This window comes from Bos taurus, chromosome 5 (genome assembly GCF_002263795.3).
Source record: "Bos taurus isolate L1 Dominette 01449 registration number 42190680 breed Hereford chromosome 5, ARS-UCD2.0, whole genome shotgun sequence".
Classification (NCBI taxonomy): domain Eukaryota; kingdom Metazoa; phylum Chordata; class Mammalia; order Artiodactyla; family Bovidae; genus Bos; species Bos taurus.
In genome coordinates this window covers 111,206,387-111,219,669 of record NC_037332.1, presented here as the reverse complement: position 1 = coordinate 111,219,669, position 13,283 = coordinate 111,206,387, and the positions used below count along the sequence as shown (strand labels likewise).

Below are 13,283 nucleotides of genomic sequence, written 5' to 3'. Positions count from 1 at the left end.
TGCTGTGGTGTTTCCCAGATTCCTGCTTCAAAATCAAGGCACTTATTCCGTCAGCTGCTGGGGGAGCTGGCGCAAGAGAGGTCTCGGCTGAGTTCTCTTCAAACTCCCTACAACTGAAGGAAACCTTTCTGCCTAAAGTTCTGCCCCATCCCTAAAAGAACCTACTTTCAATGACTTGTGGATATGGGCCAGCCACCTTGCTTCAAGGCAGGACAACTGTGAAGGGCTGTTCCAGCCCCAGAGCTCCCAGGAGGATTGGCCAAGAGCTCTGTTGCAAGCACACTGCAGTTCAGTTTCTCCCTTGGCCCAGGCCTGCCTCCTTCCCTACTCTAGATGTGGTTTCTGAGAGTGTTTCCTAATGAATCCCCCTCATACAAATCTGAGTCTCAAAGTCTTGTTTCCTGGGGAACCCAACCTACAGCAGTGACTTTGCCTCGAGACTCAGGATATAGGACAATGATATGTACATAAATGAGGAAAGAATTATAAAGCAAAATGTTAACAATTGGCGGCTCTGGATGAGAAGTCTTTGTACTATTCTTGCATCTTTTCTATCAGTCTGCTCCATGATATTAAAATTGTTAAGGTTCCAAACTCGTGATAATCTTAATCACCATGAGGCTTTGAAACCTTATCAGTTCTTCATTTTCTATGATTGATGCACTTGTTCATTTTTAAAAGTTAATTTTGGGGGCTCCCCTGGTGGTCCAGTGGTTAAGAATCTGCCTTGCAATGCAAAGGACACAGGTTCAATCCCTGGTCCAGGAAGATCCCACATGCCAAGGAGTAACTTAGCCCATGTGCCACAACTACTGAGCCAGTGCTCCAGAGCCCACCAGCCGCAACTACTGAGCCTCCGCACTGGAGCCACTGAAGCCTTCACACCTACAGCCTGTGCTCTGCAACAAGAGAAGCCACTGCAGTGAGAAGCCAGAGTGCTGCATCAAAGAGTAGCCCTTGCTCACCACAACTAGAGGAAGCCCGTGAGCAGCAACAAAAACCCACCACAGCCAAAAATGCTAATAATAATTAAATCATATTTTTAAAAGTTAAGTTTGTTAGGTAAGTGACTTAGTTTACTTCAATTACACCTAAAAGGACACTATTAATACATAGCCAAAGTGTCTATTAGATGCTAAATAATACATAGAACAATTTGTGCACTCACGGAGCATTTCAACTCCAAAATGCGCAGTGGCGTTGTCACTGTCTGATAGTTTGAACATCAGTTTGATATCTTATCTGAGAAGTATCACAAGCTTCACCAGTTCTGCTTTGTGTTATTATCTGAGTGATACAGGCTCAATGAGATCTATAGCTTCTCTCTAGATTGTTTCTGCCAAGTAACTACAGCCTCGGTATCTAAGCGCTCATCTTTGAATGACTCAATAGCATCACTTCCTGCAACATCTTGACTTTTTCCTTTGAGGTTTCTCATTCACATACTGGTCCTCCTTGGCTGTGACTTCACAGTCTCAATTCATAAATAGCTTGTGATATACAAGGTACTTCATTTCCACTAGGGAGCTAAATGTGTGCTGTGTGTTCTCCCCCTCTACTTGATTGTGAAAACCCAGAAAGCAATGTTGTGTAATCACCTAATTTAATTAAACACACTTCACTGGCAATGTTGTGCTGATACTAAAAAAAAAAAAATCTAAATGGATTTCTGTAGACTCACTGTATTCTGCCTGCCTTCTTGCCCCATAAGATTATTTAATATACATGCAAGGAGTATGTCAAGGCTGTATTTTGACATGCTGCTTATTTAACTTATATGCAGAGTACATCATGTGAAATACTGGGCTGGAAGACACACAAGCTGGAATCAAAATTGCCAGGAGAAAATACCAACAACCTCAGATATGCAAATGATATCACTCTAATGGCAGAAACTGCAGAGGAGCTAAAGAGCCTCTTGATGAAAGTGAAGGAGGAGAGTGAAAAAGCTGGCTTAAAACTCAACGTTCAAAAATGAACGTTCATCACTTCGTGGGAAATAATGATGGGGAAAAAGTGGAAACAGTGACAGATTTTATTTTCTTGGGCTCCAAAATCACTGTGGATGGTGACTGCAGCCACAAAATTAAAAGACACTTGCTCCTTGGAAGAAAACTTAGGACAAACCTAGATAGCATGTTAAAAAGCAGAGACATCCCTTTGCCGACAAAGTCTGTATAGTCAAAGCTATGGTTTTTAAAGTAGTCATGTACAGATGTGAGAGCTGGACCATAAAGAAGGCTGAGTGCCACCAAAGAATTGATGCTTTCAAATTGCGGTGATGGAGAAGACACTTGAGAGTCCCTTGAACTGCTTGCTAGGAGATCAAAGGAAATCAACCCTGACTATTCACTGGAAGGCCTGATGTTGAAGCTAAAGCTCCCAATACTTTGGCCACCTGATACAAAGAACCAACTCATTGGAAAAGACCCTGATGCTGGGATAGATTGAGGGCAGGAGGAGAAGGGGGTGACATAGGATGAGATGGTTGGATGACATCACTGACTCAGTGAACATGAGTTTGAGCAAACTCTGGGAGACAGTGAAGGACAGAGAAGCCTGGCATGCTGCAGTCCATGGGATTGCAAAGAGTTGGTCACAACTGAGCAACTGAACTACAACAACTTCTGGGATGTCTAAAACTTAAGTCCATATCATTTCAAGGATAATAAGTTGCTGAATGCTCAAAGACTGATAGTATAGATCTTCATTAAATCACTTGAAAGTCCATAGATGATCTAAACCTCAAATTACTGCTGTTTGCCAGGATTAGTTATAGAATCTCTAAGTCCAAAATAAGCTCATTTTAATGATTAATTTTTGGATAAAGTTATAAGAAAATGAAAAGTTAGAGCCATAAATGCAAAATTTGTGTTCTTCAGCATCTTTGGCTTATACCATACTTGCTCCTTTTGCCTATGGAGTTCCTTCTGCTTGGAATCATTTCTCCTCTGTATTTATCAGAATCCTAGCTGTCCATCAAAGCCTTGTTCAAATTTTCCTTCCAGTTTGAGGCTCTTTCTGATTACTCTGGGGCACACTGATTATTTTTTCCTTAGAATATCTATTCATTGTTGTTGTTGTTCAGTCCCTGAGTCGTGTCTGACTCTTTGTGACCTCGTGCACTGCAGCACGCCAGACTTCCCTGTCCTTCACTATCCCCCTGCGTTTGCTCAAAGTAATGTCCCCCAAGTCAGTGATGCCATCCAACCATCTCATCCTCTGTTGTCCCCTTCTCCTCTTGCCCTCAATCTTTCCCACCATCAGGGTCTTTTCCAATGAAAGTTATTTTAAGAAAGTTTGGCCTGTAATTGTTTTCCTCTAATTGTTTCCTATAAGTCCGTATTTTAGACTTACCTCACTAGTCAGTCTGTAAACATTTTGAAGGCAAAAATCAGGCTATTTTTCTTGTATAACTCTTAAAATGATTTTGAAAAATTATATACCCCCTTAAATATTTTTAATTGACATGTGAAATTCTGTCTTAGCTATAGCAAATGCAAAGGATATAATTCAAAATATTGACTTTAAAGACAAGAAAACAATCAGAAGTGTTTCATGAGTTTTTTAAGAGCATCTAAAGGAATATAGACAATGCACCCCACTCCAGTACTCTTGCCTGGAAAATCCCATGGACGGAGGAGCCTGGTGGGCTGCAGTCCATAGGGTCGCTAAGAGTCGGACAGGACTGAGTGACATCACTTTCACTTTTCACTTTCATGCATTGGAGAAGGAAATGGCAACCCACTCCAGTGTTCTTGCCTGGAGAATCCCAGGGACGGGGGAGCCTGGTGGGCTGCCGTCTATGGGGTCGCACAGAGTCGGACACGTCTGAAGCGACTTAGCAGCAGCAAAGGAATATAGATACTATTGTGATTGATATCTGTAATCGTTCATTTTAAAAAATGCATGGTCTTCTTTGTTAGAAATTTTGTATCATTCTCTTTTCTCCTTGAAGTCATATTTCTATTTCACATCTCACAGAATTTTTCCTAACAGAAAGTATGCTTATGCTTGAAAGCCTTCTCTACGTGAAATATGTATATAAATTGTGATTATTTTTCTAAATTGTCTGCAACCAGAGGCTTTAAGTGGAAAAATAGTCCCTTTAGATTGACTTATCATTGTAATTATTTTTAGTACACAGTCAATCACAACCACATAAATGTGTTATACATTTTTATAAATACTTATTAAACATAAAGAATAAAATTTTATTGGAAGGACATGTTTTTTATGAACTACATGAAACTGTTCATTTACCACATGTGAATATTACTTATTGCTTGAAATAAACAAGGTTCAATGAAAATTCTGTTTCTGTTTTACATTTTTATAGATATAAATGCTGAGAAGACTTGTTCACATAAAATTGTCGGTGGGAATAGAAGGTGTTTTATTATAGCAGTGTCAATCAATTCTATGATTTCTTTCCAAGTAATATGCCCAGAATTATACAGTGATTTATTATAAAAATGTTTTCCATCACTTGTCAACTGTTAACATGATTAGGTCTTTCTTCATTGTTGAAAGCAAAGGATTGGAAACAGCCTACTTAGGAAAAGACTTGTTAAACAGTCACTGGGAGCAATTTATGTTCTCAATTTCTGGGAATAATACCAAAAAACTTTCGCTAAAATGTATCAAATGACTATCAATTATACTGGTTACACATTAAGGTAACCCAATATACTCAGAATGTGTGGGAAAAATAAAAACACTAATTGCAATGTACCTGTCAACACAAATGTTTCTGAGAAATGATTCTTTGTGTGTGTCATATGCTTTAAATGAATTTTCATCAAATCTTCAGAACTGCAGGTTTGTTTCATTCAATTACTGGAAACTATTTATCATATTTACATAGTTTACAAAGCTGGTCCTCATTGTCAAAACAACCAGTCAAATCAGATTTAAACTTCCTTTCAGGAAAACATTTTACTTTATTTAAATACACATGGAAACAGCCATCACTCTGGTTGTATTAACACTCTCAAAGCTAAGGCACAAAGCCTCGCCCAAGTGTGTTGCATTGGTGGAACTCCCCTTAGGGCTTCCCTCATAGCTCAATCGGTAAAGATTCTGACTGCAATGCAGGAGATCCAGGTTTGATCCCTGGGTCGGGAAAATCCTCTGGAGAAGGAAATGGGAAGCCACCCCAGTATTCTTGCCTGGAGAATCCTATGGACAGAAGAGCCTGGCAGGCTCCAGTCCATGGGGTCATATGAGTCAGACACGGCTTAGTGACGACACCACCACCACCACAAAGGCTTGCCCTGAGTGTGTTGCGCTGGTGGAATGAGGTGCTTCTATGCCCGATGATTTCTTTGCTCTTCTCTTCTGGGACTCTTCCCCAGGAATGACGCATTCTTTGACAGTACCAGGGGGTGGGAAGCAAGAGGACACTGTCCTGCTTCTCCATACTGTGATACATCTGAGTACCACACATCCTGGTGTGGCCCCAAAGGCCCGTGACTTATGCCATGCTTTCTGAGAGAAAGAAATACGTGTAAGACGGGACAAACTTTGAAGCTGTGCTTTGGGTTTTTCATGCCTTGAAGAAAAGAAGCTTCCCTACACCAGTCTGTTTTACTATTGTTTGGTGCCTCGGAGATTCTTATTCTTGTAGCTGAAGGGAAGATGCTCCATGATTAGGTGGGTGAAGAAAATGTCTTTCTTTGTAAAGTGGGAGAAAATTGATGATGAAAGGAGGAGGAAAAGAACTAGCCAGATGCTTCTGCATAGCTGCATTCTCAGGCAGGTCAGTTTTTGGTAAGAATATATACAAAACTTGCGGATCTGAAAGTTACATCCTTTATAGCTGTCTTAAGTGAAGAGGAACTAAAAAGCCTCTTGATGAAAGTGAAAGTGGAGAATGAAAAAGTTGGCTTAAACCTCAGCATTCAGAAAACGAAGGTCATGGCATCCGGTCCCATCACTTCATGGGAAATAGATGAGGAAACAGTGGAAACAGTGTCAGACTTTATTTTTCTGGGCTCCAAAATCACTGCAGATGGTGACTGCAGCCATGAAAATAAAAGGCGCTTACTCCTTGGAAGGAAAGTTATGACCAACCTAGATAGCATATTCAAAAGCAGAGACATTACTTTGCCAACAAAGGCCCATCTAGTCAAGGCTATGGTTTTTCCTGTGGTCATGTATGGATGTGAGAGTTGGACTGTGAAGAAGGCTGAGTGCTGAAGAATTGATGGTTTTGAACTGTGGTGTTGGAGAAGACTCTTGAGAGTCCCTTGGACTGCAAGGAGCTCCAACCAGTCCATTCTGAAGGAGATCAGCCCTGGGATTTCTTTGGAAGGAATGATGCTGAAGCTGAAACTCCAGTACTTAGGCCACCTCATGTGAAGAGTTGACTCATTGGAAAAGGCTCTGATGCTGGGAGGGATTGGGGGCAGGAGGAGAAGGGGACGACAGAGGAATAGATGGCTGAATGGCATCACTGATTCAATGGACGTGAGTCTGGGTGAACTCCAGGAGTTGGTGATGGACAGGGAGGCCTGGCGTGCTGGGGTCGCAAAGAGTCGGACACGACTGAGCGACTGAACTGAACTGAACTGATGCCCACCTAACCCTTGGGAAGTCTTTAAATACCCCCTGAAGTGTGTATACTACTTTGAAGATAGATTCTTAGACTTTTTGTGGTGCCCAATAACATGCTGGGATATAGTTGATTCTAATACTTTCATTTACATAGTACTTAACATAGGAAGGAAAGTGATACTGACTACAAAAATCATTAAATTCAGCAAATAGATATAAACAAAAATAGCTTATCTTCATTGGCATGTTCTTTTTCTTTAAATTTTTCAAATAAAAAATTTGTTTAAAGTTTCTTTTTCTCAAAAAACCTGTATATTTCTGATTACTTTTGCCTAGAACACATGAAATTCACACCATAGTAATAAAGTTCTTTTAAGTATTAAAATAATTATAGATGTTACTCCTGCTTTGCTAGAATTTCATTTGAGTAATTTTCACATTTTCAAACTCTGTTTTCTATATTATACCTTATTTTTTAAATGATTCAAATAATAAAACTGTAAAATAGAATCATTGATGGGAGAAAGGGCTAGAAATGAAGCTGTATTTTTAAAATCTGTCCAAACTTGTCAGTTATGATAAAGGGATATATTAAATGATTAATACTCATTGGTTACCACTGGCGCATAATGTTTTGTAGACAAAATGGATCGTCAGAAGTGATTAACTGAAAAATTGTGAGCCAGTGTGAAAACATGACTACTTTTTTGTCAAAGTAAAATCTTAGCTTTATGTTGTTGACAGAAAACACTTCCAAGGCAGGACAGAAACAAGAGCAGTGTCAAGACATGGAGGTGCCCAGTGGAACTGTCTTGTCCCAGGAAACACCCATCAAGATTAATGCTTGGAAATCGACAGAGGTGAGTCGTCACCGTGGTTTCCTATTGCTGCTCTAACAAGTTCCCAGAAGCCTAGTGCCTTAAGTCAACACAAAAGTGGCATTTGACAGTCCTGTAGGTTAGAAGTCTGACCCAGGGATCACTGGGCTAGAATCCAGGTGTCTACAGGACTGCATTTCTTTCTGGAGCCCTGAAGGGAAATTTTGTTTTCTTTCTTTTTCGAGCCTCAGGGAAGAGAAACTATCTTCCTTTAACTTTGCTTTTGATACCTTCTGTTATTCAAAATTTTATTAACAAAGTTTTCCTTTATACTTTGTGTCTTAAAAAATCTTAAGAAAAAAATTTTTTATCCTAATATAAGAAAAGTCTCTTATTTTTTCTTCTAAATGAAAGTGAAAGTTGCTCAGTTGTGTCTGACTCATTGTGACTCCCATGGACTACATAGTGCATGGAATTCTCTAGACCAGAATACTGGAGTGAGTAGCCTTTCCCTTCCCCAGGGGATCTTCCCAACCCAAAGATCGAACCCAGGTCTCCTGCCTGGCAGGCGGATTCTTTACCAGCTGAGCCACAAGGGAAGCACTTTATGCACTCTAGGATTTTACTATATAGTGTTAAGATAGGGGTCTTATTTTATTTTATTTGCACGCCCTGTGGGTAAGCAAGGGCTTCCCAGGTGGCTGTCTTGTAAAGAATCCGCCTGCCAATGCAGGAGACACAGGTTTGATCCCTGGATTGGGAAGATCCTCTGGAGGAGGAAATGGCAACCCACTTCAGTATTCTTGTCTGGAAAATCCCATGGACAGAGGAGGTTGGCAGGCTACAGTCCATGGGGCTGCAGAGTCAGACATGACTAAGCAACAGAGCATGCACTCATGGATAAATAATATTGAATTTATCAAAGAGTCCATCTTCCTCTATTCATGTAAACATTTTTTATTGTGAAGTAATTATAGACTTATAGGATGTTGCAGAAATAGTACAGAGGCCCAGGTACACTTCACCCAGCTTTCCAGCAACAGTTTTAAATTTTAGTGAAGTCCAGGTTATCAATTTTTTACTTTATGGATCATGCTTTTGGTGTTGTATCTTAAAGCTCTTTGTCTATCCCAAGATCATGTAGGTTTTATCCTCTGTTTTCTTCTAAAAGCTTTATAGTTTCATGTTTTACATTTATATCTCTGATCTATTTTGGTTTAATTTTTGTGTAAGGTGTGAAGTATAGTTGAGATAAAAAAAAAAAACAAACATTTTTCTCTACTGATATCCAATTGTTTCAACACCATTGTTGAAAAGACTGAAATTTTACTCTAAGTGTTTAAGTGTAGATTTTCCTTATCTCTCTTCTTTCTCACCCTGCGAGACTCTCCAATGGACAATCTCTCACCTCTATTTAATTCTGAGACAGTTATCTCTGGTTCAAATATTTCCTACTGTTTATTTTTATTTTTCTCTCTTTCTTGAGCTCTTCTTATCTGAATATTAGTAATTCTATTTCTACCTTCATATCTCTTCAGTTTTCTTTATAAACTCAATTTAATGGTTTCTTTTTTCTTCATGTAGAGTTTCTCAGTCTGATCTTCCAGTTTGATATTTGTTCTCGGCGAATCCATTCCACTGTTTATCCTGACTGTGTTCTCTGTTTCCACATTCTGTTTTTACATTTGATATTTAATGTTTCTATTTCATTCTTTTTATTGTGTTTATTCCTGTTACATATTGCTTATCCCTTTATTTATTTTAGTTTGTATACTGACTTTAAGTTCTTGGTCCATCTTTTCTAATATCTATACTTTGACAAAACCTGTAATTCAGTGTTTTTTTAAAATCGTTTTGGTCCTCAAATGACTGTTAACCCCTCGAGATTATGGCTGCTTTGTCTAGGACTGCTAGAGGTCAGACCTTAGTCCGTGTCAGCTCTGTCAACTTAAGTGAGATGGGGGAGAAGTGGACTGCAGGATGGAGAACATGTCCTTCCCCTCCCCTCTCCGTCCAAGAATACCAGAGTTAATCATTGCTCATTCTGAGGATCAGTGCCTCGGATTAGGTCTGTATCCTTAGCACCCCAAGAAGCAGCTTTAAAGGGAGGTACTCCAGTGGTAAACCACCTGCCCCAGGGGATTGGAAGAGGAAGGGTGAAGAAGTGTCTTCTCAAGCCTGCCTGCTCAGTCCCACGGATTCTTCTCACCTGCTCAGGGTTTCTGCACTCACTGGAGGCACTCCCTTCAGAGGACAGCCCCTTTCTTTCACTCATGTCAGAGATACTCCAGATCCAGTCTCCAGACCAAGGGATACTGTGGCTCAGTTGCTGGTGAAGTTTAGTCTGTGTCCTCTCGAACCCACTTGTGTAATACTTTGAGAAGCCAGAGTCCAAGGCCATGACTGATGCCAGGTTAATTATTTCAGGTTCCTTTGTAAGTAGGGGAGCCCAATGCCCAGGCATCATTTTAAGCAGTCAGCCCATGTTCAGCACTCCTGTCCTCGATGATCATTTTAAATCTGTATTTACCCCTCTGGAACTGACCCTCTGGTTTTTTCTCTCTTTCTCTCTCTCTCTTTTTTTTTTTTTTTCACTCAAAGATCCACAGCTTCAACCTCCTCACTGTCATGTGTTTGCATTCATGCTCTCATCTGTGAAGATGTTCGTCTTGTCCTTTAGCATGATGATGCCTTTAATTCTCACACTTTTCTCTTTTCTTTTCCGTTGCTCTGTGTTTGGAGAACACATATCCCTGCAGTATGATCAAGTAGAACCATTTTGACTGGAAATCTGTTCCAGTCAAGGCCCTATGAAATTGTCTCATTCGTTCGTTTTTCTGTTTTATGTATTTCTCCTACTAGAAAGAAAGGTCCGTTTCTAGAGCTTTGGAGACTTTTCTGGTCCATTATTGAATCCTCAGTTGCCCACTTTGTGTTAATGAAAATGAAGTGCATGAATGAGGAGACAGTCAATGTTAGTGCCCTTCCCCTCTTTTCCTGTGATAGAGGCTTGTTCGGCCTCCTGCTCTGAGTGCTTCATTCAGGATTTTGCTGGAGGTCTTATGAGGGGGTTGGAACTATTTCCTAGTCTTCTGTTCCCAGCCTTTTCCCCGTAGCCACTAGGTATCGGATTTACCTGATTTTCTAGTAGCTCAGAAAAGTGCATAGGATTAAAATTCCACTGTATCTTAATTGCAAAGTAGCCCACAGATTGAAAATCTATAGGTTATTTTCAAAGTTATGAGGTTAAGTCAAAATGATTTTAAAATTTGCCATCAGTTTATTTGCTGCTGCTGGCTTTTAAGGGAGAGAATAGACTTGAATAATCTTATATGCTATGGAGTCTCACAAAGACATAAAATGTCACCTACTGGGTTTTTTTTTTTTTTTTAATATCAGTCTTTAAATTCTCATCATTATTATTTTTTCTTTAGAGGAATCCACTGTAATTGATTTACATCATTTCACATCTTATATCCATGAGCAGAAAATGGTGCCCATCTCTCGAAGTTTAAAGCTAGATTTTCCTTTTTCAAAGCATGACTATGTCAGAACACTCTTCCGTCATCCCATTGACAAACATTGCTGTTATTACTGTCAAGAATACTTGATGCAATCCAGCATGTCCTCTTCAGTAATCTTCTCTTGTAGCAGAAGACAAAACCTACCAAGATGAATAGTAAATCTAATTGTTGTTGCCAAATGTCCTGCATCTACATTAAAATTCTCATGTTCTTAATACAGAATGAGAAAGAAATGATATTGTTGATTGCTTTGGCAGAATGAGGGGTACTTAAAAATCTTTTAAAAACTTTTAATAGCAACTTCTTTAACTATTCTCTTTCTACAAATGCAAAAATGATCTAAAAGCAGTAAGTAAAATTCTGAACAGAATAGGACTTTCAAAACCGAATAGTACTTGCCTCTGATACATTCAAAACTAGAGAAAGCCTTTAAATTTATGACACTTAGACATGGATGAGTTCTGTCTTTGCATACTGTCCAGAATTTTTATTATTAAATTTGCTAATTAGTAAGGCTATTTGTAGCTTTTCATCAGCTCAAAAGACCTTCCTCTTTTCCTACTTGAGAAGATCCAACAATGAGGTTATGATTTTTTTGGCTCTCAGTTGTTTCCATAGCAACAGTTAGGGATGCTATAAATTGGTTCACACAAAATTAAAGCTGACCAAAGCCTTCAGTGTAGTTCTGAGTTACTAAATCGCTAGTGACAGAAGAAAAATGTTTATTTCTTACTGCCTCTGTTTATTATTTATTAAGTGAAGAGTAAACAATTTTTATTCTTGAGTCTATTAACATATATCATTTATGATATTTGCAAAAATTTGAACATATCAAAGCTGTTAGAGAAATGAACATTATACTTATTCTAATTATGTTAATTCATCTTCCTTTTACCTCTTTTTTGCATCTTTGCTTTGTGCTTAAAAGTCATTTGTTTCCATTTTTATATTTTTATTCTTTTTAAATTAGAAAATACTGAGAAAAGTTTAAACAATATAAAAGGGTAAGAACTTATTTATCTTATGTTGTATTCTTGATGTATAAATTAATCTTAATTTATTTAACCCATCCCTGTTGGTAATCATTTTGGGATTTTTTTAATGTTTTTGTCTATTAAAAGCAGTGTTGCAATAACAACCTTGTACATGCATTTTTATGATGCTGTCCCAAAAGTGGAATTGCTGAAAGGTTATATTTATTTTTAGTTTTGAAAAGTACTGCCAAATTGTCCTCCCAAAAGTTGCACCACTTTATATCCACCAAAAGTGTATCCCCTCATCTTTGTATATACTGAGTATTATCAAATTTCTACATCTTTGTCAATCTAAAAGGTAGAAAAATCTTGTTTAAATTTCTTTTATCTTAATTGTAAGTTTGAACAACTTACCACGTGTTTATTGGGCTTTGTGTTTCTTTTTATTTATTTATTAATTCATGTCTTTTGCCCATTTTTCCACTTGGTTTCTATCTTTTTCTTTATCAGTTACTAGAGCTATTTGTCTGTTAAATATTTAACCCATTATCTGGTCCTTTATCTAATCATTTTTAGTTTTCACTTGATTTTTTAAAATTTATTTATTTTTAATTGGAGGATAATTGCTTTACAGTGTTGTGTTGGTTTCTGCCATACATCAACATGAACCAGCCATAGGTACAATGGCCCCTACCTCTTGAACTTCCCTCCCACCTCCCATCCCATCCTAGCCCTCTACGTTGTCACAGAGTACCGGATTTGAGCTCCCTGCATCATACAGCAAATTCCCACTAGCTCTCTATTTTACATATGGTAAAATATGGGCCATAAAGAAAGCTGAGCGATCCCATAGACGGCAGCCCACCAGGCTCCCCCATCCCTGGGATTCTCCAGGCAAGAACACTGGAGTGGGTTGCCATTTCCTTCTCCAACTTCATATCTAGATGCCATATCTAGAGCAGAATTTGACTACATTAAAATTGGACTTCTATAAGATTGTGATATTGTGATCATAGGAAGAAAGACACATTTGGTCTTGTCCATGGGTCCTGAACTTCCCAGGTGGTACAGTGGTAAAGAATCTGCCTGCCAGTGCAGATTTAGAGATGTGTTTGATCCTTGGCTCAGGAAGATCCTCTGGAGACAGAAATAGCAACCCACTGCGGTATTCTTGCCTGGGAAATCCTATGAACTGCACCATGTCAGGCTCCTCTGTCCTCCACTCTCTCTCAGAGTTTGCTCAAATTCATGTCCATGGAGTTGGTGATGCTACCTTACCATCTCATCCTCTTTCACCCCCTTCTTTTGCCTTCAATCTTTCCCAGCATCAGGGTCTTTTCCAATATCAGCTCTTTGCATCAGGTGGCTAAAGTACTGGAGCTTCAGCTTCAGCATCAGTCCTTTCAATG

General features: G+C 39.0%; 1 protein-coding gene across 5 annotated transcripts in view; it reads left to right on the top strand.

The window, feature by feature from the left end:
• ENTHD1 (ENTH domain containing 1) overlaps positions 1–13,283 on the top strand; it is a 97,676-nt gene that overhangs the window by 36,869 nt on the left and 47,524 nt on the right. For all 5 annotated transcript variants that reach the window (XM_059886591.1, XM_059886593.1, XM_024991974.2 and 2 more), the window contains one exon: positions 7,303–7,418. In XM_059886591.1, coding sequence (XP_059742574.1) covers positions 7,303–7,418 — 116 coding nt within the window. The remainder of the gene's footprint in view (positions 1–7,302; positions 7,419–13,283) is intronic.